The 27,949-nt window shown below is 44.2% G+C and overlaps 1 protein-coding gene across 2 annotated transcripts in view; it reads right to left on the reverse strand.

The window, feature by feature from the left end:
* The window catches only part of MNS1 (alpha-mannosidase 1), a 54,621-nt gene extending 31,742 nt beyond the window's left edge, over positions 1–22,879 (reverse strand). Inside the window, exons 1-11 of one of the 2 annotated variants that reach the window (XM_086530196.1) lie at positions 22,428–22,879; positions 19,396–19,443; positions 19,033–19,209; positions 18,800–18,912; positions 18,448–18,513; positions 15,944–16,115; positions 15,777–15,866; positions 15,485–15,609; positions 15,258–15,323; positions 15,075–15,180; positions 14,860–14,958 (exon numbers count right to left, since the gene is read on the reverse strand). In XM_086530196.1, the coding sequence (XP_086386322.1) occupies positions 14,860–14,958; positions 15,075–15,180; positions 15,258–15,323; positions 15,485–15,609; positions 15,777–15,866; positions 15,944–16,115; positions 18,448–18,513; positions 18,800–18,912; positions 19,033–19,209; positions 19,396–19,443; positions 22,428–22,580 (1,215 nt within the window). In that variant the 5' untranslated portion in view covers positions 22,581–22,879. Of the gene's footprint in view, positions 1–14,859; positions 14,959–15,074; positions 15,181–15,257; positions 15,324–15,484; positions 15,610–15,776; positions 15,867–15,943; positions 16,116–18,447; positions 18,514–18,799; positions 18,913–19,032; positions 19,210–19,395; positions 19,444–19,768; positions 20,007–22,427 lie in introns of those variants that run through there. The other variant, XM_086530197.1, reaches the window with a different exon arrangement.
* Between the last annotated feature and the right edge of the window lie 5,070 nt (positions 22,880–27,949).

The following is a 27,949-nucleotide window of genomic DNA, read 5'->3' on the forward strand; positions in this document are numbered from 1 at the left end:
TTCTGAAATTGACAAGAAATCGGTCAATTTCAGCCTCTCTTGCCACCTATTGATGTTGAAAAAGAGCCTCAAGATGCATTACCGCAAGCTGAAATTGATAATCAGCCGGTTAACCTTGAGCCACAAGAGGTAGGACATGATTTAGATGCTCCAAATGAGGATGGACAGCCACCTGTCATGGCTGAAAATGATTTTCAGCAGCATGAGCATGCTGAAAATGAGTTGCCTCCTGATGTAGAACCTGTGCCTGAGAATGTAGATCATTGGGTACGCAGGTCTACTCGTGTCAGAAGGTTGATACAACGCTTTGAGCCCTCTTTGCATCATGTTATGTTGACAGATGAGGGAGAGCCTCTTACGTATCAAGAGGTAAAGACATGTGAGTCGAGCAATAAGTGGGAGCTTGCAATGCAAGAGGAAATGAAATCCTTGTATGCAAATGATCCTTGTGCCATTGCCTAAAGGGAGAAAGGCTCTTCCTAACAAATGGGTATACAAGATTAAAATTGTGGATGAAAAACCCCAAGTACAAGGCAAGATTGGTTGCAAAAGGATATGCACAGAAAGAAGGAATTGATTTTCAAGGAATCTTTTCTCCCGTTGTAAAGCTTACAACTTTACGTGTCCTTTTTTCTCTCGTTGCGGTGCTTGATTTGGAATTGAATCAAATGGATGTAAAGACAACGTTTTTGCACGGTGACATTGAAGAGGACATATACATGAAACAACCTGAAGGTTTTGTTGTTCCTACACATGAGGAACTTATATGCAAACCGAAAAGGGATTTGTATGGTTTGAGACAATCATCACGGCAGTGGTATAAGAAGTTTGACACTTTTATATTGTCTCAAGGCTTTAAACGCAGCCATGCAGATCATTGTTTGAATATGAAAAGGGATGAAGATGGTAGTTCCATCATACTTGTTCTCTATGTTGATGACATGCTGCTTGTCGGGAAACATAAGACTAGTCTTGATGCTCTGAAACGTAAGCTAAATTCAACATTTGCTATGAAGAATTTGGGTGATGTAGAGCATATTTTGGGCATACGTATTAAACGAGATAGAAAGCTGAAATTGTTGTTTTTATCTCAAGAAAGGTACATTGCCAAAGTACTTGATAGGTTTAATATGGCTGATGCTAAGCCTCTTGGAGTACCTTTACCTCCATACACTAAGCTTAGCAAAGCAGATTGCCCAAAGGATGAGGTAACATTGAAAGCAATGAAGGGAATCCCTTATGCATCAGCTTGTGGTTCTCTTATGTATGCTATGGTTGCCACTCGTCCCGACATTGCTTATGCAGTGGGAGTTGTTAGTCGATACATGTCGAATCCTGGCAAAGCGCATTGGGAAGCTGTCAAATGCATTCTGAGATATTTGAAAGGTACACAATCAAAGTGTATTTGTTATGGCAAAAGTGACTTAAAGTTGGAGGGATATTGTAATGCAGACATGGCAGGTGACATGGATACCAGGAAATCTACCAGTGGATATGTATTTTCCATTGCTGGTGGTGCAGTCTCTTGGTGATCTAGGTTACAAAAAATTGTGGCATTGAGTACTACTGAGGCTGAATATATTTCAGCCACAGAGGCTTCAAAAGAGACCATTTGGTTAGGCAGACTTGCAAAAGAACTTGGCATGCCTGCTCATACACCCGTGTTGGGTTGTGATAGCAAGAGTGTTGTCTATTTAGCCAAAAATGCCATGTTTCATGCGCGTACCAAACACATAGATGTGCGGTACCACTTTATACGACAGGTATTGGAGGATGGTCCAGTCAGCTTGACTAAGATCCATACACAGGATAACCCTATAGATGTTCTCACCAAGAGTCTTGCTAAGGCTCAACATGAGCATTGCATACAGCTGGTGGGAGTTGGTTAACTTAAAGGCGTCATTTATGCCTTTAAGTGAGAGATTGTTGGGTTAAAGGCCTAAATAACCCCTTTTTTGTACATTTTTATACTTTGTCCAAGTTCAATATGAACCTGGACACATTTTTTAAAGGTCACTATAATAAAAGTGGAAAAACCTAAAACTCACTTATTGAGTTTTCCCCAAAAACATGAGCTCTCTCTCTCTCTCCCTCTTCGTTCTGCTAGCGCTTCCCTTCTGCAGCACAGTGCCTCCGCTTCAAGCCTCAAGGCCTGTACATCTTCGCGTGCTCTATCACTTGCACACACCGCCGCGCGCTCATCAAGGGACACATGGCAACCAGTGAGCAATCTGCAAGGCCCAATCAGCAATTTGGACGCACTAAATCGATCAAGAGAGAGAGGGGCTGATTTGACTTCATTAAGAGCTCCTATGTGTGTGCGTAGTTGGTGCAAGTGATCATAGCTTTAATGGAAAGCTTGCCTTCTCCTCTATCTTATGTAGCACAATGATTCCGCTCTCGTCCACTTCTCTCCCCTTTTGAATATAGAATCGTGATGCCCAGCTCAGGGGCCATTCATCTGTATGTACACTTCTGTAGATTTATGTGCGATCGTCGAGGCAAGAGCCTCTTGCACAAGTACCGGATTAGCTAACTCCTAATCCCCAACAGATACAAGTTGATTTGGAGAGATTTCTCGCGAGAAATCTTGCCAAAATCAAAGAGCAAGTAGCCCTACAAGTGCGGGAACTCGAGGGGTTGCTACGGATGCGACCGGCACACAAAATGAAGCTCAAAACAGAGAATTACAGCTTGCTGTATTTTTTTGCTGGCTTAGGGTTTTGACCCTTTTTGATGCCTAAAGGTCCCAGGAGCTTCAAGGAAGCTAGCGGACTGTCAAGAAGGTGTTATGCAGTATTTTTACTGCCGAAAACAGAGAATTCAGTGTGCTGTATTTTCTCGCTAGGCTTGCAAAAGTGCTCTAATTCGCGTGGAAAGTCACCTAGTACATGGGGATTTTGTTTATGAAGCCTTCTACTGTCGTTATGCTGCTGAAATTGGGCTAGAGTAGGCCATTTTCAGCCCAATAGAAGTGGGACAGCTTGTAAAAGTTTATAGGTGAATTAGAATTAAAAAATACCCAAAGGGGCACCAACCTTTGAGGCCAACGAGGTGTAAATGTCTACTTGGAAGCATTCTAGCTACCAAGTGTTTTGTTTGAAGTTTGAATTCTAATACCAGGTCTATCTCTGAAGTTATTTTGTGTCGCAAAAAGTACAGGCAGAGTCAATCATCGTAAAGACCGGGTGAAAGCTGAAGTTACCGCCCTTTAGTGAGGCTCCTGGCTAGTTTCATGGTTCCGTCGCCAGGACAATATCACTTTTTCCTCAAGAAGTGAGCCTTGGTCGGTTTTTGGCGAAGACACAAAGCACACGAACTTCGAATTCCACTATGGCTGACAGGACAAATGACACCAGAGAAGAGGGTTCCTCTTCACAGGACAGACAGCCTGTTCCTTCAGTGTATGAGGTTGGCAAGAGTTCTCAGCCACCATTGTCTGTACCTTTCATTGATGTGAATGCCCCACAAGTTCAAGGGATAATGACTAGGCAACTGGAGGAGGATGCGTTCAGGACATAGTTGGTTGCTATTGTGAATGTGTTTACTCGATTGGTGCAGAATCCCAGGTTTATGAAATTCTTGCAGGCTCCACCGATATAATAGCGGACAAGGCAACTTTCTGAGCCTGTTGAGGCTCAAGCCCAAGTTCCTTATGTTAGATTCTTCATCTCCAAATGCTTCACACCCTGCCTACAGGCTTTCACACACATCACGTGCACTGGCCTTGGTTGTGGGTTGGCCACCCGTACACCTGCTGGACGAAGATCTTCATGCACATTTAGGGCTTTGCTCAGCACTTTGCCCGGCCGGACCTATTCCAGTCCTTTTCCAATTTTTTTCTCATTTATGGATTTTTTGTGCATGGTCGTTGGGGCTTTTGGTCTGCCCTACCTACTCCCTATTCTCCTAATAGGAGGGGGGGATGCACTCTCCCTTTCATCTTGCCATCTTGTACACAACAGGTTTTGCCATCTGGAGTTATTGGGGCTTGCCAGCCTTTTCCATCTATCTCTTGTGTGTCCATCGCCTCTCTCTCTCTCTCTCTCTCTCTCTCTCTCTCTCTCTCTCTCTCTCTCTCTCTTTTCCGCTGCTCACTCCGACATGGTATCACAGCTCTAGGCTTGGATCAGCCATCGCCATCCCCTAGGAGGACACTGCGGAGATTTCCATCGTGAAGAAGTGCTTCTTCCCCATCAACGTTTTTTGGGATCTAGCGTTTTTGTTGGCAGCCCTAGCGTTTTTGGTGGCGAGCATCATCTTCTGGAACCTCTGCTAGCGTCCTCCCTCCCTCTACCTCATCGCCATCTTGCTGCCCCTCCTCTGCACCATCGTTTTTCAGCCAGTAGAAGGCCTAGCGTTTTTGCAGGAGGGCAGCCCCTTTTGGCTCTGCTATTTTCTCCTCTGCTACAGCGTTTTTCAACCAACAGGATCTGCATTTTTTTAGCCCTATGCACTAGCGTTTTTGGGCAGGACAGCAGCCCTTTTGGATCTAGCGTTTTTGAGCAGGATAGCAGCATCTTGGACCAGCGTTTTCATCGCCACTTCAGCCTTCTTTTGCCACCGATCTTGGACAGCCGGAGCCCCGCTCCTTGCCCTTGGTCTTCCTGCTTGGAAGTTGAACCCTCACGTGACTTTGCCAGCGATTTCCCGATCACCTACCTGCTGATTTTCAGCCTGTTTTGGTGCATTTACAGCCCTCACCTTACCTTCTCGGCATCCGGTGTTCATCACCTAGCGTTTTTTGCTCAAACCCCTGCGTTCTTGCGGTGTTTCGAGATTCCTTTTGCTGAGATTTCAGGTTTGGACAGCACCTCGACTTTGCTTCATGGGCATCCCTTCGGGTTTCCCTTGCCTCTCCCGTCACGTACCCTCTACTTCGCAGTCTTCTGGCATTCTATCCGGCGTGGTTTTCCGCTTCTATCCTCACCTTTGCTTCTGATTTTACACACGAGACTTCTCTCCTGATTTTTTTGTTTGTATCTATGGCAACACTCCCAGCCATGCCCATCTTTCCTCCCGGCGAAAAGCTCGACAGCTCCAACTTTGTCGTCTGGAAGATGAAGATCATGGTGATGCTTATACAGTTTGACCTTTGGGACTGGCTTACCGATCTTGCCAATGCCATGTATCCTGTCCTTGCTCCTGCATCTGGTGCTCCTACATCGACATCATCAGCTCGTGCTTGCTCCTCATCTCCTTCTCATGGTACTGATTCTGGCAGCTGAACCATCGCAGAGTTTACTCATTCTTACTCATCAACTGTGCGGACAGCGTGTTGACGTCTTTACGCTCTTACACCACTGCACATGAGGTATGGGATTTCCTTTGCAACATGTACGAGGCGAAGACACCCGAAAGGATCCTCGCTCTGGAAAAGACTTTGATGGACTTACAGGTCTCGTCATTTTCGACCATCCACGACTTCGTGTCCCGCATGCTTCTGCTCCGTGATGAGCTAGTCGCTTGTGGACACCAGATCTCTTCCGAGGGCATGGCAACTCGGTTGCTACTCAAGCTTCCCGACACTTATGATTCCTTGTTCCAGTCACTTACTACCTCCACGCACCCTACTCCTATCACTTGGGAGGAGCTCTTACCCGCTGTGCAGCAGATAGCTGTGAGCATTCAGGACAAAGCCACCTCAGACGCCTCTGTGGGTGCTACTGCATTGGTCTCTACATCTAGTAGGGGTGGTAGTGCTCCCGGGCAGTCTGGACCTGGTTGTACATCTTCTCGCCCTGACATACTTGTACCTATTGTGGAAAGAAAGGTCATTTTGCAGCTAAATGTTATAAACGACGGCGGGACCGCAAGAAGGATTCAGATCCTGAGGATGGGACGGCTTCTCGACAGACGTCTGCCACCGCCATCTCTAGCCCTTCACACGCCGATGGCTTCACCCTCTAGTTTCATCCACCTCCTTCTTCCCTCTTATGATCGAAATCACTTTTTGGCTAGGAGTTTGCCGGTTTACCACCTTTGCCTTCTACATTTTGTGTCAAAGTGCTCTGCTTCAGGGGGGGCTCTCTCTCCTGCTAACCTCCACCGATGAGCTCCCCGCTCGTCTTCCATCTTTCCCTTATATATATCCTCTTCAGCGACTTGTTCTCTTGTTAGCCTCTCCATCAGCTTCCTTGTGCGACTTGATCAACCTGACCTATCTTCGGTCATCATCACATTGGTGCTGGACGGTTCATCGCATCTTCTTCCTCAACAACTCCGTATCTGTCGTTGAGGGGGGGTGTTAGATTCTTCATCTCCCTTTGAGTTTCAGGGATATCGATGGGCTGACAGTATTCTGCTATATACTTTATGAAACGGAATTCCCGAAATTGAATATGATTGATTTGTACTCTCACATTTGACTTGTTTGAGTGCAGAAACTGAAAGACGAAATGACTGCAGCATTTCGATCTCATAAATCTCTATAGACATGATCGCAATAAGGATTAGTTAATCCAGCATCAGTGAGGTCCAGGATGGATCTAGATGCAGTTACAAAATACGTTGTTGGTAGTCATGGTCTAAGATTTAGAATGAATTTTTCTGTGATTTGTCATGTGCTGTCGAGTGATGTCCTGTGATGTCCTATGATGTGACTGTAGTCTTTGTACAAGTGCTTGATGTGTCGTGTCTAGTGCGTCAGTACTTAGAGTCAGTGTCTACTGAGTTGGTTTACGGCCTCTGTTTGTTTTGCAAGCGTACTCAAGGGCGACTACAATTCTTTCAAGAGGGGGGTATGTCACAAACTGATGACGTGGCAGCATTCGCGGACAAGCCCTGTTGACATGGACTGCACTGTACGGATAGTGGCGTGGCAGGCAATCCGCACAGACCCCGAGAAACGCACTGACTGGCTGACGTGGCAGCGTACGGATTTTTTGCGTTTTACGTTGGTTGCTGACGTGGCATGGCTGTACGGATTTCCGCAATCAGCGTTGTTGCTTTTTGTTGGCAGACACAACAGAGATTCACTTCAAAACGATTCACAATTCACAATTTATTCGACACGTTTCGGCGGAGTTCCGTGCCTAGAGATATTGGCCCGAAAGACTGGCGCCCCTTTCGGTATTTCTTTCTGTATTAATCTGTGTTCAAAGTACAAGAGAGTTGGAGGGTTCTCACTCTCAGACTCTGCGTCCAGATCCTCTAAGGAGTGAGGGCCCTGCCCACTTATTTATAAGTTACAAGGGATGCCCAAAAGCAGAGCCCCAAAAGCTTCTCTTTAAAAGCATGTAAAAATAAAGCAATTTACCCAAAAGCTTCTCAAATCAGCTAGTAATAATCAGCCAGCGCTAAAGCAAGCTTTTCCGTACAATTGCCCGCGTTTTGCGCCGTAAATCATGGAAATTCTGTATGGATGCCACGTCAGCCTGTCAGCGGAAATCATGCCGGAAAATCTGGGTCTGCCACGTCAGCATTGTTTCCGCGTTCTGCTGCCAGCCAGTGTGGGTGTATCCAGGCATGGTGTATCCGGGCATGCCACGTCACTAGTTTGTGACATACCCCCCTCTTGAAAGCATTGCCAGACACATCCGTAGCAAGCCCTCGAGCTCCCACACCTGTAGGCCTACTTGTCCTTTGATTTAGACGAGAATTCTCGCGAGAAATCTCTCCGAATCAACCTATAGTTGCAGGGGGATTAGCAATTAGCTAATCCAGTACCTATGCAAGAGGCTCTTGCCTCAGTAATCGTGCATAAATCCACGTAATTGTACAAGCAGATGAGTGGGCATCACGTTTCTGTATTCAAAAGGGGGGAGAGGTGCACGAGCGGAATCATCGTGCTATATAGAACAAGGCAGAAGGCAAGCTTTCCATTAAAGCTGTGATCACCTGCACCCACTACACACACACACTCACAATTGACCAAAATCAGCCTTCTCTCTCAATTTTGGACACCCCCGGCTGAGATATCTTGCAGTTTCGCTTTGGAGCCACCAAGTGTCCAATTTGCTAGTACCCACCAACTTATAAAGTGTCGCAAGGGGCCTAAATTGAACTGAGCCGCCAACATTTTACTGCTCGGATTTCACTGCCGATGGATCCGACCAACTCGTGCCGATCTGGCCTTCACAATTGCGGCTGAAACTCTCGGCCGTCGGCCATTTCACACTGGCCATACAGTGTCTCGCCATTTATGACCCTCTTTTTAGATAAAAATCAAGGGAAAGAAACCAACAACAAGGTTAGTGGTCGTCACAGCCTCATGACACTCTACTTTTGGGCATTCCTTGTACTGTTTATAAGTGTCCTTGGGGCCACTCTTTTGGGGGCATTTGGATGCAGAGCCATGAAGAGCTGGACAATCAAGGAGTTGTACCTTTGCGAAGAAATAACAAAGAAATACCAAAAGGGGCGCCAATCTTTGGGGCTAGTGCTATCTAGGAGTGGAACTCTCTCTCTCTCTCTCTCTCTCTCTCTCTCTCTCTCTCTCTCTCTCAGTGCAGCACACAGGCCACGAGTAGCAGTCCCTACTCGCTACACATTCACAAGGGAGACGGACTCTGTATACATGGACGGAATCTACAGACACCTACGCTAACTACTATACTGACACAGACATCACATGAGGCAACAGCTGAAGCATACCCACACACCCAGCCTGAGCAGAGCCACCGATTTGGGAGCATGCCTCAGAACAGCTGGTACGATGAGGAGTGCTGCCAGACTAGAGCCAGACTTCAGAGGGAGGTGCTGTTGGGGGACGTCACTCACAGACAGTCACAGATGGACTTCCGACGCCTGGTACGGCAGAAGAAGAGGGCTTTTTTGGCTAGACTCGAGCACGATCTATATCAGCTATTCTTGAGTCAAGACTCGCATGAGGCGTGGCGGCTCTTTCATGAGCAGTCCCCCCCCCCCTGCTATTTCCTCCACAGAGACCTGGGGTCAGTACGCATCATCTCTGTACACAGTACCTGGACAGCCGCCCCTCCCCAACCCCCCCGACCCACTGGGGTGAAGCAGGGCTGCCCGCTCTCTCCCACTCTTTTCGGTATGTATGTGGATGAGATTTCTGACTACATTGACAGCGATGGGGATAAAGGTGCTCAGTTGGCAGGGACATGGATTCCACTTTTGTTATATGCTGATGACATAGTGTTGATCTCTGAATCCCCAGAGGGAATGCAACGTCAATTGGATGCTCTGCACACGTTTGCCCACGAAAGTGGTTTGTCTGTCAACCTGGGTAAAACCAAGGTTATGGTGTTTAATACCACCCCACAGTGGATCAGGAGGTCTGAAACTAATTTGACTATTTTGTTTCTAATTTCTATTTTCTAGAATTAGGACTTTAATAAGAAATGTGCACAAGTTAACTAATAAGTTAAGGAATTACAGATCTGTAAGAAAAGCCATCAGGAAACAGACAACTCTGGTGTGTCATATGATGGGTGACAAGAAACACCGTGAAGGAGTTGGCCTGTTAGTTCGGTGGAAGAAGACCAGGTAATGGTGGTCCCTGATGAGTCACCTGATGGGTGACATGTTCATCAGTAAGGGGACACACTAAGGGTCTAAGGAGGAAATCCGAACTAAGTAAGAAAGTACGCGTAAGAACGCAAGCACAAGAATAAAGATGGGTTCAATGAAGCTTTTTACGAAAAGCAGGAACAGTCGCGGGAGGGCAAATGCTTTCCCGCGAGGAGTCTGTGTCTGCATTGCATCTGTGTCGTGTCCTGCACCCGGGGACGCCTGGAATGTGTCCGTGTAGCATTGTTTTCACTAACGGAGTGAGTTTTTAAAGTTTGAACAGATTTACACTTTATTTTATAAAGTGACCGGTCACTTTTAAGTGACCGGCCTCTTTATTAATAAAATAAAGCAGCCACTTAGCAGATAAAGCAACAAAACCAGCCAGTGAATTCTCTCTCCCGATTTCGGGTAGAACAGCCCAAAAAAAAAAAAAAAAAACGGCCGCTATCTCTATGCGAGCAGTTATTCATGCCGTGGCCAGGGAGCTATAAAAGCACCACATGCCCTCACTCACAGGGGGTACCAACATCACCAAGAGAAGACTCTGCAGCAAGAGATTGCGAGACTACGAAGCACGGGAGTCGCTTTTCCCGTGCAAGAGCGACAGGTATCTATTGTGGATTCGCCATACGAATTGTTGTCGCGTGTTTGTGTGGTTTGTTTTGCAGGAATCTCCCGTCTTACGGGAAGGCCCTTTACGGGAAAGTACGGCTTCGTGCCTAAGGCCCTTTACGGGAAAGTACGGCTTCGTGCCTAAGTCCCTTTACGGGAAAGTACGGCTTCGTGCCTAAGTCCCTTACGGGAAAGTACGGCTTCGCGCCTAAGTCCCTTACGAGAAGGAACGGCCTTGTGCCCAAGCCCTTTTACGGGAAAGAATGACCTTCGAGTCTAAGACTACAGAACGGAGGGGTTTCCTCGGGTTCTTGTGCTTGTAAAAAGATTCTCCCTAATAAAGAATTCTCTTTAAGGGGGGGGGCCAGCCCATCTTCTGGTCCCCAGTACTGTGTCGATCTTCTCACTCTCTCTCCCTTCTCTCATGTTTCCAAAGAATTATAATTTTCAGATTTTTTAAGTGCTCGTGTACGCTCCCGTTTTGTGACAAGGTCAGCACCTACACTCACATACGGCCAGGAGACTATGGAGTACACAGACGCTTACACTTACCTTGGAGTGGTTTTTAGCTGACCTACATTCTCACTCAGAAGAGCAGCAGAAACCAGACTTACTAGAGCCCACGCAGCATTGGGTAGATTGGAGAGGATGTGTTCGCAGGTTCAGTTTCAGGAGCCCCGGACGAAGCTCTGGCTCTTTGACACCTTGGTGGCTTCAGCATTGCTCTATGGAACTGAGATATGGGGACCTTCACTGAATCACCACGGGAGGACGGGTCGCTCAGACGGATGGGGGAACATGGAGAAACCTCTCGTCTCTATGATCTCGCGGCTCATTAGAGCCAAGGCATCAGTACCACGGGCCATTATCCGAGTAGAGCTAGCGGCCCCCCCACTTGTGGTGGAGGCGCTCACCAGATCAGTCTCCTTCATAAACCGCACATGAGCACTTCCTAGAGACAGATATCCTCGCATAACACTTGAAGCCTCTCGACAGTTAGCCATACAAGGAGATACAACATGCTGGTATGGGGAGATGACATCATGGTTTCAGGCACATGGGTTCAGCATAGACCGGCTGCCACCATTCCATTACTCATTGAATGCACCATCTCTCACCCTTACACAGTCAGAGATCACCAAGCTCATACGCCAAGACCGGACCCAGCTAGACACCAGAAGGACATGGATACAACCAGCACAGGAATTGGGCACGAAGATGGCTTTTTACAAAGACCACCTTCTCCAACTTACGGAAGATGGTTTTGTGGCGAGACTCAGATACATGGATACCCACTTGTCTCATGGGATACGATTTGCTATTGGCCAGTTACGCACATCTTCTCACCAGTTGCGGATTGAGACGGGGAGATACAGCGGAGTACCAACAGAGGACAGGACATGCCCCTTGTGTAACATGGAACCTGAGACAGAGCTACACTATACATGTCGCTGCCCCGTCTACTACGAGATACAAGGCCGCTTCCATTGCTTGTTCAGAGAAGGTTTTGGACCACTCTCAAGAGTCATGGGATACGAAGATCAGAGATGTCAGGGTTTGTTCTTGCTCGAGCTGCGCAGACACACAGATAGCCTGATGAATGGCGAGGCTAGCCAGTCTCAAAGACGGATCACAGACTTCTTCAGAGCAGACAGGGGACAGCCGCAAGAGCCACTCCCACAGCAGAGCTCCCCCTCGTCTCATACCACAGGCACACTGATTGACGGAGCGATTGAACTGGGGAAATCCAGGCGCCCGCGACTACGAAGAACTACACAGCATCGACGGAGGCTACGACAAAAAATTCGGAGCACGCTGGCCACGCATGCACGACGCCCGGTCAGACTACTAACCATGGAGGAAATTGATGAGATTCGCCAACGACCGATGCTAGATCTCTTGTGATTCAGCTATCCCAACAAGCCGCCCATTTTTTGCTTGGTCTTTTGCTTGGTTCACATCGATCAACTTAGGACCCCATAGTATATATCTTTGTTTTGTACTGTTGTTAGGTTATTTTGTTACTCTGACTTTGTATCAGATCCACCACTTTGTAACTTTCGGGTCTCATAGGTCATTATGGCCTTTTGAAGACATTAATATAACATTTCATTTCATTTCATTCTCTCTCTCTCTCTCTCTCTCTCTCTCTCTCTCTCTCTCTCTCTCTCTCTCTCTCTCTCTCTCTCTCTCTCTCTCTCTCTCTCGCGCGCGCGCGCCAGTGCTATCTAGGAGTGGAACTCCGCCACTCTCTCTCTCTCTCTCTCTCTCTCTCTCTCTCTCTCTCTCTCTCTCTCTCTCTCTCTCTCTCTCTCTCTCTCTCTCTCTCTCTCTCTCTCTCTCTCTCTCTCTCTCTCTCTCTCTCTCTCTCTCTCTCTCTCTCTCTCTCTCTCTCTCTCTCTCTCTCTCTCTCTCTCGCCAAGGCATCAATACCACGAGCCATTATCCGAGCAGAGCTAGCGGCCCCCCCACTAGTGGTGGAGGCGCTCACCAGATCAGTCTCCTTCATAAACCGCACATGGGAACTTTCTAGAAATAGATATGCTCGCATAGCACTTCAATCCTCTCTATGTCTTTCGTGGACTCTCTCTCTCTCTCTCTCTCTCTCTCTCTCTCTCTCTCTCTCTCTCTCTCTCATATTAGAGCCAAGGCATCAGTACCACGAGCCATTATCCGAGCAGAGCTAGCGGCCCCCCCACTAGTGGTGGAGGCGCTCACCAGATCAGTCTCCTTCATAAACCGCACATGGGAACTTCCTAGAAATAGATATGCTCGCATAGCACTTCAATCCTCTCGACAGTTAGCCATACAAGGAGATACAACATGCTGGTATGGGGAGATGACATCATGGTTTCAAGCACATGGGTTCAGCATAGACAGGCTGCCACCATTCCATTACTCATTGGATGCACCATCTCTCACTCTTACACAGTCAGAGATCACCAAGCTCATCGGCCAAGACCTGACCCAGCTAGACACCAGGAGGACATGGATACAACCAGCACAGGAATTGGGCACGAAGATGGCTTTTTACAAAGACCACCTTCTCCAGCTTACGGAAGATGGTTTTGTGGTGAGACTCAGATACATGGATACCCACTTGTCTCATGGGATACGATGTGCTATTGGCCAGTTACGCACATCCTCTCACCAGTTGCGGATTGAAACTGGGAGATACAGCGGAGTACCAGCAGAGGACAGGACATGCCCCTTGTGTAACATGGAACCTGAGACAGAGCTACACTATACATGCCGCTGCCCCGTCTACTACGAGATACGAGGCCGCTTCCATTGCTTGTTCAGAGAGGGTTTTGGACCACTCTCAAGAGTCATGAGATACGAAGATCAAAGATGTCTGGGGTTCGTTCTTGCTCGAGCTATGCAAACACAAAGATAGCCTGATGAATGGCGAGGCTAGCCAGTCTCAAAGACGGATCACAGACTTCTTCAGCGTAGACACGGGACAACCGCAAGAGCCACTCCCACGGCAGAGCTCCCCCTCGTCTCACACCAGAGGCACACTGATTGACGGAGCGATTGAACTGGGGAAATCCAGGCGCCCGCGACTGCGAAGAACTACACAGCATCGACGGAGGCTACGACAAAAAATTCGGAGCACGCTGGCCAGGCATGCACAACGCCCGGTCAGACTACTAACCATGGAGGAAATTGATGAGATTCGCCAACGACCGATGCTAGATCTCTTGTGATTCAACTATCCCAACAAGCCGCCCATTTTTGGCTTAGTTTTTTGCTTGGCTCACATCGACCGACTTAGGACCCCATAGTATATATCTTTGTTTTGTACTATTGTTAGGTTATTTTGTTACTCTGACTTTGTATCAGATCCACTACTTAGTAACTTTCGGGTCTCATAGGTCACTATGGCCTTTTGAAGACGTTAAAATAACATTTCATTTCTCTCTCTCTCTCTCTCTCTCTCTCTCTCTCTCTCTCTCTCTCTCTCTCTCTCTCTCTCTCTCTCTCTCTCAATTATTCAAGTTGTTTGAAGTGAAAGTGTTGCAAAATTTTGCAGATTGTAGTGTTTTTTTGTGTTTCCGTCCAATCCCCCAATCCCCCCGGAAGTGATTACATTGTCTATGATATCCTACAGGTGGACACGATCGTTGAGGCCAGCTATTATATGGATATTAGGCAGTTTATAGATTTGTTTCAGAGACACTTTAATGATGCTTTGGGGAAGTTGGTTTGGTTAGAGAAATGTGCATCTTGGTACATTCCCTTGGCATCTTATTTTGGGGTACCACATCCAAAAAGGATGGAATGGATACGGACGATGTTGGATGCATAGCACATCGGTTTTACAGTCCCTTGGTTTCCATGAGCTGCTCTAGGACTTGGGAGGTTTCTTACAATGGATATTTCATATCATTCAGGTAGCTAGCACTGAATTTTGTGGTTTCACTTCACCGCTAGAGACGGATGGAGCTTTTGCCAGATTTGTGTACGATTCTTACAGGCAGAGAGCTTCTTTACCACTTCATGGTGAGTATCCTATCCTTTGATGTATCATGTGCTTGTATGGGTATTTCTTTCCATGATCTCATTGAATATCTTTCAGGGTTTTTCCCATATTTCTTGTGTATGGACCTTTGGCAGCTTGACTTTTATGTAAAGCAAAGGGTCACAGGCCCCACTTTTAGAGAGAGAGAGAGAGAGAGAGAGAGAGAGAGAGAGAGAGAGAGAGAGAATCCTTTTAAATAAAAAAGAAGATGGCAGACAGGGCCGAGGTGTAGCAGAAACCTCTTTTGCAGTGTCCAAGTACACCGAGGCCTTCTCGGCAGTAGCATCCATAGACCCAAGTGCCAACATTCCTGGTGCAAAACAAGCAAGCTCGTCCATCTGCAAAAATGAAAGACTGAATTTTGCACAGGATACAAGCATCACGACCCTTAAGCCTGTACGTTCACTTCTGACCGCACAAATTTCATTGTATATGGCATCTTCTTTTATCATACCTTGTCTATAAGAGTGTGAGCACGCTCAGCAATGTATAAGTAATTAGAAGGACTGGACTTTTTTGTCAGCGACAGGAGGCCCTCCATTGATTGTTCCCACATCTCTCTGTTTGATTACAAAACAACTAAGATAAAGGCATTTTGCCACAGAGGAAATATCAAGTGCTTTTTGAGCATGATTACCTGTAATGCTTAACAGTCTCAGTTTTGTTGCCCAGTATCCAGACTTTTAGTAAGTATTCAAAAAAACTGCAATACCATCATCACTAGACTTGTCAACATTTGCTAGCTTTTTCAAATCAATGAGAAAAAAGGAATGTGCAACTTACAGGAATCAAGGATTTCAATATGTGCAGCGTGCAAGCACAAGTTACAATAAACCAAGAAAAAGATTTCAATAAATGCTTTACCTATCTCCCATGGCACCAAAAGTGACTTTTGAAGTAGTTGGCTTCCCGGTGTCTGGACTAATGTACATGGGTAGCAATCCATCAGTAGGAAACACCTCCCTCAGCTTGTTGATCACTTTTTCAGCCTAAACAAAGGCTAAAAAAAAATTATATTGGTTTAAGGACTTTAAAAAACAGGACACAAGAAGCACGACGTTGGATTCAAGGATTTGAGAAGCTGTCTCTGGCCTGACACATACCATTGCCCTTGCTTGAACAATCAATATGACTGAAACTGAAGCTCCTCTCTTACCTTTTCCATGTAAACAGGATTCCCTGTCCGTTGTGAAAGACCGATCAACTCCACTTGTTCAGTCCCTAAATCTGCCAGTACACTTGAACCCTGACAAAAGACAGTTTCATTCAAAACCGCACAGATCTTTATACCACAAATATGCCAAAAAAGTCTAATCTACATACTCCAGTCCATCCTGGATTGTTTGCATGGCCAGAATGCAGGTTGATGGTTGTATATGGTATCCCTGTTGGTGTATTCCATGCAGGCAGTAATCTATCCGCAAGTTCCTTGGCTTTGTCAAGAAACATACTGTCTTCAGAAAGATCGTACGCACTGAGAAGACCTCCAAGTACCCTATCACAACCAAACAAAGAATTACGCAAATTGATCAGCACATAAAAGAGCCAAAAAGTATGATTGAGTACAAGCTTAGTACTGCGAAGCACAAATGGACACCAGACTTATCACCCATAATTTTTTGAAAATTGAGCAGCTGCTTGATTGAAGATGATAAATGATGCATGGTGACACAACCAATTCAAGATGCTACAGTACTGCTCATCCTAAACAGAGAAGTACCACAATGCACAGCCATCATGACAATGCTAAGGAGACTAAAGAGGACAATCATCACCTACAATGACCTTCCTTCCAATCTTCTTTTAACATGGGTTGTGCGAGTACATTTGACCTTGTGGCTATAAGGTACATGTAAAGATTCTAATGCCCTTAAGCCAAACAATAGTAGGGATATATTCCATTTATTTTAATGATGGACATGTTTTTCATGGTTTATTATGTCACATGCACATCTAACCCTATGTGCATGTGGACAAGTTGTAACTCCTATTTCTAGGGTTTAGGTCAGCCTAGGTACGGAGGACGTGCATGTCCAGGCACTTGGGTAGCTGCATGCCCTCTGATTGCACAATCCATTAGTATTAGCATCAGTACCTAGCACCAAGCATAGGCATTTTCACCGCATGGAATCCCACCGCGCATGAACCACCTCTTATAGGCATTTCCCAAATCAGGGGGTTCATTGGAGGCTGCCCGACCCAGTCATTAGCACCTATAAATGCAACCCTTGGGTCACCACAGTTAGCCGGAGGAGCAATGAAGAGCCTCTCAAGTACCAGCAGTACCAAGCACCTGGTGTGCTAACCACGTCAGTGTTTTCTCAGCCTATGCATCAGCGTTTTTGCATCAGCATTAAGCCCCACCCTCGTGGTCGATCTCAGCCCCATCGTCAGCACTGAGCAGATCCCCAACATTTTTGCATTCAGCCATAGCCTCGCTGCACAAGCACATTTTCCAAGCTTCGTCGTCGCCATCGTCACTGATGTTCGTCGTCGTTACAACAAGTACACATTTCAGTCTAAGACTAGAGATTCCAGTCATCAAGCATCACTAGCGTTTTCAGATTTCAGGCCATTAGCCTCACAGTCGCAGCCTCAACCGCAAGCATTGTCGTCGTCCCGTCGTCGTCGTCGTCAAGCATCTCAGCATTTAGAAGCATTGTACCACACTTTGTGCAATCTAAAGCAAATACCTCTCTAGCAAATTAGCAATAGAGAGGGGGGGCCTTGAAGGGGGGTTCGGAACCCCATCTGGTGTTGATCCTCTCTCTCTCTCTCTCTCTCTCTCTCTCTCTCTCTCTCTCAGTTTTCCATTCTCTTTTGTTTTGGTCCATTGCACAATCTCTCATTAAGTTAAGGGGGGCTCTCTAACCTTGCGCACGCACTGATCACTCATCCTGAGCATACACCATCATTCACTTCCGCTGCACATTACATGTTATTATTATGTAGACGCCTTTAAAAATTTCCACCCACAACATTATGCTATACATGTTATTTAGAGCACTTTTCAATAGTTATACATAATACGCCCAATGGGATGTCCAAACCTTCCTCTCAGCCACAGAAGCCCGATATTATACTGTGTTCTAGATTCCATTGATGATATTTAGTTTTGCCAAGTTCACCTTTGCAAATCAAGCAGGCTCAAACACAAACATAGCACAGCAGGTTTTTGACACCAAGCATGTTTCTCCCAAAACACTCAAAGATTGAGTGATGTAAAAACTCCAAGACTGGGGTTCTACTAAAAGACAACTTCAAGCAGCAACAGAGATGAAGCCATCAACTCCACATCCACATCCAGTTAAAGTGCAACCACTGGATGAAACTAGCCAATCAAAGTGTATATACAATGCCCCTGGCAGTCTTGAACTTGCGGAGGCTTGGAAGTTAAGCCCCCTACTTCAAGCAGCGGGAATGACTCCACACACACAAACTAGAACAGATAGGGGAAGCGAGAATGGCGAAGGGGGGCTTGAAGCCTGCATTTGCAAATAAAGGCTATATTTTTCAAAGCATTCAGTTCCCAATCACTCAGAAGGGGATAGTGAGAGACTGTCAATATTGTTCTCCTAAGCTCAGGACATGTTTTTTATGGCCCCAGTGATGGCATCTCCTGTTTGTAGAACCATGCGTCAGTTGTTCCCTGTGACTACAGAAACATGCGACTTGTACACTGTGTCAAAGGCGATAAACTCAATAAATGACCCAACTTCTCCAAGGAGGCAAACGTCATCCAAAACACACAAGTTTATTTGACTGTCAAAGAACAAACAGTTGCACAACAAGAAGCCATGGGATCATATAGTAACAAGAGTTCTCACCTTATGGTTGTTTCGAACACGCTAGCATCATAATACTTGTCAAAAGTCATGTTGGCGGCAACCCATCTGCAACACGCACATTCACGACTAAAAAGGGCATGCATACAAAATACTTTTTGCACTAGAATCGATTATGAATCCATTTAACCAAATTTTAGGCACCACTGCTTTGTCACTCTCACAGACGGCACCAGAAATGTCTTAGTTTGCTTTTGTCATTCCATAAAGACACACAAACAAGGGATTGAAATGCTAGAAATTTCCAGGATTTGTGTTGAATTTTACCAATTCCTATGCTATGGCATTGCCCTAGTACCAAGATCCACATTTAAAAATAGAAGGCTGAACGTACTCTTTTGCCTTATGAAACTCGTCATTTAAACCCATTATGTAGAGTGTGTCCAAAGAATCCACAATGGTGGCCCCAAGTCCACCAAAGTCATTTGAACCTCTTCGTGATTGAGGCTGAATCAAACAAAATTGTTAGATTTTCATGAGTCCACAAAAATTTATCAAAAGGGCACTTCCAAACAGCAGCCTCACTCAACATAGAACGATTTTGAAATAACCGTCAGCAATTCATACCAGAAGCTCATCCATACCCCATGCATATTTCTCGTAGGAACTCCATGCATGAATCATGGCAGCCTTAACTTTGTCTCTACGTTCTCGAGCAATGGCATCATTATCACTGAAATGTTCACCTTGCATGTGTACTGAATCCTGACCCTCGACATTCAACAACTTACTGAAGTCTTGTAACTGTAAGGAAACGTGAGGGCTAGTTAGTCTATCTTCAGCTTACCTTACAGACAGGTGGAAAGATTGATAAACTGGCTAGATCCTAATATCTCTAGTTAATAAAGCTTCAATGTTTGTTATTTAAATCATAGCCATTGGAAGCAATCAACATCGTTTGAGTTTACTTAGTAGCAAAGGGCAGCATGCCTGATGCGATAGTTTTTCATTGAGCTCGTTCAACTTTGTTATCTCCTCCTGTAGAGACCAATTTCTCATCAGATAAATAAACCAGGAAGAAAATTTAAAAAAACGTCAAGCTAGGATTTTCAATATTCAAAGTTTAACAGCTTCATTACAGCTGCGTAAATTTCTAACCAGCTTGAGCTTCTACACACATAAAAAACAATACGTTTTAATCATAAAACCATAATTTAACCCACAACGCCAGTGTTTTAAGCAATCACAGTCTCATCTATTCTCCCAGGGAGACCTTAAATGATATCAATCGTAATCTAAACATGTTTGAGAAAACACTGATACAAAACAGAGGATATAAGATGAGACTCGGAAGTCACTTTGCCTTTTAGAAACTCCCTTTTTATGGTGAGGTACTGGTATTGAGCTACATGGCTTCCTTGCAGTCCGCCAACAACTATAAGTAATCCGTGAAGAAATCTTTGTCGACCCGCACTGCCTCGTTGGTTCCACGATCCTTGAACTTCAAAAAGTACTGGAGTGCTTGTTTCTTTGAGCCACAGCGAAAACGATGAAACAAAATCTGCTCCAGCTCAATGACTTCGGCTTCGTCTACAATCTAGGGTTCTTACTCTTCAAAAATCTCCTTTGGGGGATCTCTCTGAAACAATTTCAACCAAGTAACATGGAAAACGTTGTGCAATGACCATGAGTTAAGCGGCCTCAATTTCATAGACACATCATTTATTTTTTTGAAGACTCGAAATGGATCATACATCCTAAAAGACAACTTTGGACACTTCTTTCCTACATACTTAAGACGTTTCATGATTCTAAGATACACCCAATCCCCTTCCTTGATAGTAACCTCCTTACGATGCTTGTCAGCCTACCGTGAATAAGATTCCTAAGCCTCACTTAGCCGAAGCTTCACAATCTCAGTAATCTCGTCCAAGGACTGGCTCTCAGCATTGGCATCAGTTGACCAATCTAGTCAACAAAGACTGGAAAGGACGGCCAAATGCTGCCTCATATAAAGTTCTACAAATGGTACTAGAATAGAAGTCATTCAAAATTGCTTGTACTAACTGAGTGAGACTGTTGATCATACACATATGACTTTAGGACATCGAAGGCTAACTGATTGTAAATCTCAGTTTGACCATCGGACTGTGGATGAAATGAAGATAAACTCAACTTAGTGCCAAAATTTTCAAAGATTGCTTGTCAAAAATGTGATGTAAACTCTATTTGACACAATCGAATTTGGCAAACCACAAAGGGGATACCAGTGCTTAATGAACAAACTTGCTACATCTTGTGTTGTGATTGTGGCCTTAGAGATTCGCTAGGTTGAGCAACTTTTGCACTTGCAAGAATTCCAACAGAGGCGACTCGACGTAGGCCCCGTGCTTGCAGGGTTCACTACAAGCCCAGCGGAAGCACGACTCGGAAGTCCCTCCAAATGGTTTCCTCTATATTACACAGATGATGCCGTCAACACAACCAAGTACACCGGGTGTTTGAACACAATATGAGGTGGCAGGGAGCAACAGCCAGCTGTGTTGAATACAAAGCAGAAAACAGCATGGGTTGCAGGCAAAAGCAAACAAGGCAAGGCTGAAGATAACTGTGACAAGGCGGAGCCGCAGGTTGGTATGAGCCTAGAGTGCTCCCACGACATCAATTAAAAAGGCTCTAGGCCCAAAAACAACAGCTGCAAAAACCTGGCACCCAAAGTCTCAGAGGCCAAAAAGCAAGCCACATCATCTCCGCATGGATGCCACATCAACATCCATAATTTTTGGTGGATTTCGCGGCAAAAATTCCGCTGACTGCCACGTCATCACTTGGGCCAATTTTTCTTCTGTTAGGTCAGGTCGCTACGTTGTCACAGAGGTTGCCACATCATCACTTTGTGACAGGGTTGCTCTGCCTCATCCAAAGCATCTATAAGCTCCTTCCTAGCACTACCACTTAAACTTAGTGGCCAACCATTCGTCTACAACGAATATAGTAACACACACACACACACAAAGAGAAAGCTAGCAAAAAGCAAGACCCACACACGCACACACACAAGCAGCAAACAAGACCAACAACAAAGTCAGCCCTCGGCCAAAACTCAGTTATCCAGCAAAAAGCAACAGTAGAAAGAGTGATGGTGGCTGATTCTGGAAAGAGAGTGCCACACAACTAAGGCAGGAACTCTAGTTGCCTAGAAAACACTTGACTGGTGCTGCCAAAGGGATTCCTTGACTACAGCCACCATCTCAACAACCCTAACCCTATGCCAAGAACCCTAATCCAAAAAATTTATCAGCTACCAAACCTTCGAATGTCAAGAAGGAACTGAAAGAATCGATACCACCATAAAAATATGTACATTGCAACGTCAAAAGTAGCCATGCAATTTTGCAGATTGTTATACCATCTCTAACATTACAACATCTTCCAAGGTCCATATTGAATTTGCAAAGATTATTTGTTGATCATCCCCAACATTCGTCACAACAATTCATCGATTTCAGATTCTTGCCTAACCTATGTTAAGACAAATTGCACAATTCAAGAAACTTCGCCAACCATCTGCGAACAATTCCAACATTCTATTTCGTAAGTCCAACAATCTAGCAACTCAATAGTCTTCCATTATGACGATTATCTGCAAAGATCATACTTAGCTCGGTATTCAAAGTGACATCTTTGTGTTTAAATCATAAATACTTTGCCTCTTTTAAAAGGAATAATGGCATCCACCTCATTGAGCCAAGGCATAAAATCTCTGGATGTCACTTCTAATTATATCCCAATTGTTCATAGCATAACCACGAGCATTCAAATTTGGGCTAGCTACATAATGAAATTCAGACTGGACACGTGTGTAAACATACAGAACTAAAATGGAAGTTATAAGTGAGACAGCCTAATGCACAGAAGGACATCTTTGGTGATGAAAACCATGCTGTTAGCAAAACTCGCCAGCAGGAAACTAATGAGTTATCATTGGTAGAAAAATTACAGAGTCTTCTGGGACAGCATACCTGGTAATCTCGAATGATGGTCTGCCGGTCCCAGAATGCAAGAGTCAAGAAGACAAAAAGGATCACTGTAAAAGCAAGCTGACGGGGCCGTTTCAGGAGGTAAGAAGGATGCATGTAGCGAAGGCAGCCACCTGATGATCTCTGCCTCGCCATAGGAAAGATAAAATATGCAGAAAACCCTCGGAATGTTATCTCAAGCGCAACCCACACCGGATTGAATCAAAGTTAATTGAAAAAGACGTAGGAGCTGATTGGGCAAGACAACCAATTTGTGACTCTGCTAGCTCAATGATTATTTTCTGTAGAGACAGATCTGGCGTCTTCTGAAGTGGGTCTCGTTTCAACTAGTGCATTCAACAGTACGTTCCATGGGGCGGATTCTGCGATAATTCAGGGAAATAGAAGTAATTTGCCTGCAAGATTACTCACTCCATGACCCACCCGGGTCTACGCTCTGTCTCTCACTTAGTCGGGCTTTGTTTCACTTTTGATTTTTCCTTGAGAAAAATTTATAGGAAGGAGAGAGAGAGAGAGAGGAGTGACAACTGAAGAAATCGAACGTCACATATGATTTATGGGACCAAAATGAAACATGTTGCATGTTCTATGCTAATCAATGACGGCGGCAATTGAGAGTCCACATAATGGTCGGAGAGAAAGGCATGTACGAAGTGGTCCGAATTGAAAATTTGAGGAAAGCAAGCTCCATAGTGACCGAAAGCTAAGCACTCAAGTAGACTATGATGTTGCTCAGACTCTCGAGCTTGCAATGGGCATAGTGTGCATACACAAAAGGACTATAGGCTAAAGGACATATAGGTGAGCATGGTCGTCTTTCTCATATGAGAACATGCTTCTATAACTAGAGGCAATGTGGCTAGTGTAATGTAGAAAGCACAAGCCTATTTTCCCAAGTCGTTATACATTGGTGTTGTAAGATAACCTCACTCATTGTAGGGTCTAGTGATGCATCATGAACATAAAACAATAAGGAGTGGATGAGGCCTCTTCTCATCCTGCACTCCATCACGTGTTGTGTGTCTTCTCCTTCCCGCACTCATCGCACGCATGCTCCGCATACACACACACATGGTATCAGAGCTCAAAGCGCGCGCGCGTGTGTGTGTGTGTGTGTGTGTGTGTGTGTGTGTGTGTGTGTGTGTGTGTGAGAGAGAGAGAGAGAGAGAGAGAGAGATGAAATTCTCATCCACATCACACGCATCGCGCTCGCACAATTTCAGTTTCGATTTCGATCGTTTATGTAGCTTCCTCATCATATAGGTAGTATTCACATTAGGAGTCCTAGGGTTTTACCCCTTCTTAAAATAGATTCTTTACTCAAAATCTCCATTTGAGCAGCACATTAGAAGGTAGTTTTCAGTCGGCATTTTTGACATCGGATTCGGCTCTCGGCATTTCTCAACTTACGACATCGATTCAATATTTTGACAATCGACCTCCTTGCATCTTGTTGATCTTCGACATCCCTCGTGTCCTCACCATCGACTACTACCTCCGACAATCATCATACGGTATCAACACCACATTTGGAAGTATTTTTTGTATCGACACTCCTACATTTTGTTTCGACATATAGAAACGCTCTTTGACATCAACGAGAGAGTGCCAAGGTGTGTTTGAGGGCTACCACGGTGTAATCTTGCAGTGGGAATATACTTTTTGCTCTTATAAAGTCTCCCCAGAAACTATTTTCTCGAACACATTGCTCGGAGGCGGAGTTTTCTGCATTGGCATTAGAGATGGTGTTAGCATTGGAGTTTTGATAGTACCCGTCCTTGGGCACTAAAAAGTAGTATATTGTGGAAGCTGGAAGGTTGTAATTGATTGGTTGTCGATGGGTTGTATTATCTCCCTTTGTCGATAAATGTGTTGATGAGGTTCATTCCGCTATAGCATCTCAAGTGTCCAAACTTGTCTCCGATGTGAGAGATGATGTCGCATTGTCCATTGTAGCAACATGATAACAAGGTTTGCTCTTTATTATTACGAGTATGTACAAGAGAAGTAGATAAGTGAGGATCTAAATTAGGTCTAATACTTGGATGACCAAAGAGAAAAAACCCAATGGAAAAAAAGTGCCTTTGGGATACGCACATTATTGGAGTACTTATTCGCATGGGAAATATTAATAAAGTGTTGAAGGGATTATTTGTTGATGGATATGGGGAAAATAAGATGGCAACAAATATAAGGGTAGCATGATGGAAAGTTGGTTTGCATGTTGTAGTCCACTCAAGTTGCATAGGTGGAAGCAAAAAAGAGTGTCTTATGCATATGTCCAATGATGGGACATTCTATATGCATACACAACAATGCATGAAAAACAATATGATGTGCAAAAAGTATTTTTGAGAGGCTCTTCAAAAAGAAGGCATAGCTATAAAAGCATATGACATGGATTTACAAGCTGGCACCCCTATAGGAAGGGTTTTCAATGTCGAGGATATAAGCTCTCATCTTATCGTGCATCGTGCATGAGTGTTGGACTCTACATCACTCCACCGTGATTAAGTTAATAGACTTTGACTCTTATGCTCATCTCATCCAGTATGAACAACACGACTTAAATATGCTCAACTCTTCCAACTTGAGCATAAGCCTAATTACTACAACTCTTAGCACAAAGTTTAATCAGTCTTGAAGCTTTGGAACTAACGCTTTGCTCATTTCACAGCTTAGCGGTCCAAATCTGACTATGCCAAAGAGTGTCTTTTGCACCATGGCGACTTGACTTTTACATTCTTGTGCTTACCACAAACATATCTTCTGGTAAAAGTAAGCTTGAATCCTCAACAAGTGGATTATTGAAGGACCCAGTTGTCATTGAAGGTTTCTTTTTCCATACATGTTCTATCAGCTTTGAATCTGTAGCTTTGTTGATTGGGTTGTCCTTCTTTGATTGTGAAGACTCCATTATCCATTCAATTCTCCAGTTATGCATGTTGTAAGGAGCCTTTGATATTGTTGTTAGCCTATGTTGGATGTCGACATTTGACCTTTGACTAGGAGCATTGGAAGATTTGGGAATCCAAATCCTTCTATTACCTTTGTAGCTTCTTTGATGACTTTTTCTAGCGTAAGGTCTTGCTGAGCTCTTTAGATTTTCATGTAGCTTGTTTGTACGTGTAGTTGGTCATTGGTTGACTAGTAGCCAAATCTTCGTATAGCCTGTGTAGAGTCCTTGTGTAAGAGGAAGATTCTTTGGAATCCATCTTTGTTCTATAACCTCTTGAGTGCTAGTAGAATTTAGCAGCATTCGGTGTTGTCCTTTTGTATAACCTCTTCTTAGGTATCCTAGAATAGTGTCAAGGTTGATACCTAGTTGGCCTTCTACTCGAGGAGGGTCTCAATTGCACTTCATATGCCGCTGTAATCTTTGGTTTTGGTACCCATTTCTGTCTATTACCTGTGTAGTACTTCTATACTCGTAGGTCTAACCATTGACAACCTAGAATGACATCTGCAGGCATTTCTTTTGAAGGCTTTACTTCAAGCTTTGCCTGCTCTTCATGTTTTTGGATGCTAAGAGTAGCAACCATTTCTCCTTGACTTGTAGCAATACCTTACATTCCTTTGCTATCCTATTTGCATGTAGTAATCTTGAGTATCATTTGAATGCAATCAAAAACCATATACACTTCACTTGTTTATCTAGTAGAGCATTGCATCTGACACTTGCTCCATTTGCACTGTTGAGGACTATAGATATCCTCATTGGTGGTTCTCCTGAATATCAAGGTAAAGCATTAATCTTATAGAGAGAGAAGATTCCAATTAGTGTATATGTGGATTCACTTTTAGTGTGTGTGTGTGGGTTCAAATCGATGCTTCCATGCATGTGTATGTATTAGTGGGTTTCATTTCTACTTGTGTGTAATGTATGTTGCCATAGGAGTTTTAAAGAGAGAAAAACAAAGAATTAAGCCATTTAGAGAGTAGTAGACTCTGTGTGAGCATCATAATGAGTGATTGGGAGCATGAATGTGTCCAAATGCTTATTTGATCCATGTATGTATACGTGTGTTTTTAGAGAGAGAAAGAGTAAGAAAGGAGAAGAGAGAAACATGAAAACTAGAAATAGTCCAAGACTGGAAAATCGAAGTGTTTTGCATTGCATTATTGATAGGAGATCTAGATTCTTATGATTTTGTGACTAGTTTATAGGTAGTGTATGCATGTTAGTGTGAGCATGTGTCTAGAAAGAGAGAATGGGAAATTTATAGAGAGAGAAAGTAACCAGTATCAAGAAATTGGCTACAAGAAAGTGGGATTGGAGGCAAGACGTGACTCCAAAGGTCAAGAACGAAATGGAATTTTTGCATAATTGGTTGGTCAATTTTCTATTTATATCTCAAAATATATTGAAGCAACTAATAAAATTTGAGAATTTTTGCATATTCCCCTCATAAAGATCGGTGCATTGCATAAGAGACAGAAGTTAATTACTTTGAGAAACAAGAATTGTAATGAAAGAAAATCCAAATTATCATAAGGTGAGTGTGAATGATGGCATTTCAATGGCATTTAGGAATCAAAATTTAAATTTACCAATTCTTAACATTTTTAATGCAAAAGTTGATCATTTTTATTAGTTGAAAGTGTCAAATACGAACATATATATGAGTGATTGAGTGAAAATAATCATTATCAATCTATTGAGTATTTTCAAGGTGATAAGCAACATAGTTGCAGGACAAAGTATGCTTAAAGAAAATGGCATACAATCATAATTTCATAGTGTTAGTAAGAACTTCAACTTACTTATAAACTTTTATAATGTCGTAGTGGATGTATAGCTAGTTTTAGGAAATTTGTGAGCTTAGGTAAATGGGCCTTGTTAGCGTTTGCCGATTGATAGATTAGACGATGTTAGAAAGACTTGGAAGGTGCATCATTTTCATCGTTGGTCTCAAGAGAATCTTGTGTGCATAGATATATAGTATCCTATTTATGAGTATAATTTCCTTACCCATCTTTGGCTAGACTCATTCAATACTCTTGATAAGTGCTGCCTTGTGTTCGGGCGGTGTGAACCCGAGCTTCCCTGCGGCATAATGGTGCCACGACCTGAAAGTGTTGGACAACAACCTCTTCTTCTCTATTGCATCCCACCTAATCAAGATGAGATGTTGGACTTATACTCCCATCCGAAGGTACTCTTCAATGATCAATCACGAAAGAATATTCCCCCATATCCCACAAAGCAGTTGTAAATCAATTTTTTTCCAATTGTAAATGGCAAGAAAGATTATACACTTATTATGGAAGAGGTTTATAAATACATAAAGGTATAATAAACCAATCAATGGTGGAAGCCCTACCCTTGTATCTACGTACATCCCGAGTTTCAAAGTTCAAAACTTCTAGATGGGCACTTAGGCTCACATCTTCCTCCCTTCTACCATTCTCTCCACGAGAAGTATCCATAGGTGGTAATGAATAAATGCAATTCACACGTCATTTACATATTCCATATAGAAGTAACTGCTTGGATTCATCAC

Source organism: Adiantum capillus-veneris, chromosome 15, assembly GCF_014529385.1.
Source record: "Adiantum capillus-veneris isolate H3 chromosome 15, ASM1452938v2, whole genome shotgun sequence".
NCBI classification, from domain to species: Eukaryota; Viridiplantae; Streptophyta; class Polypodiopsida; order Polypodiales; family Pteridaceae; genus Adiantum; species Adiantum capillus-veneris.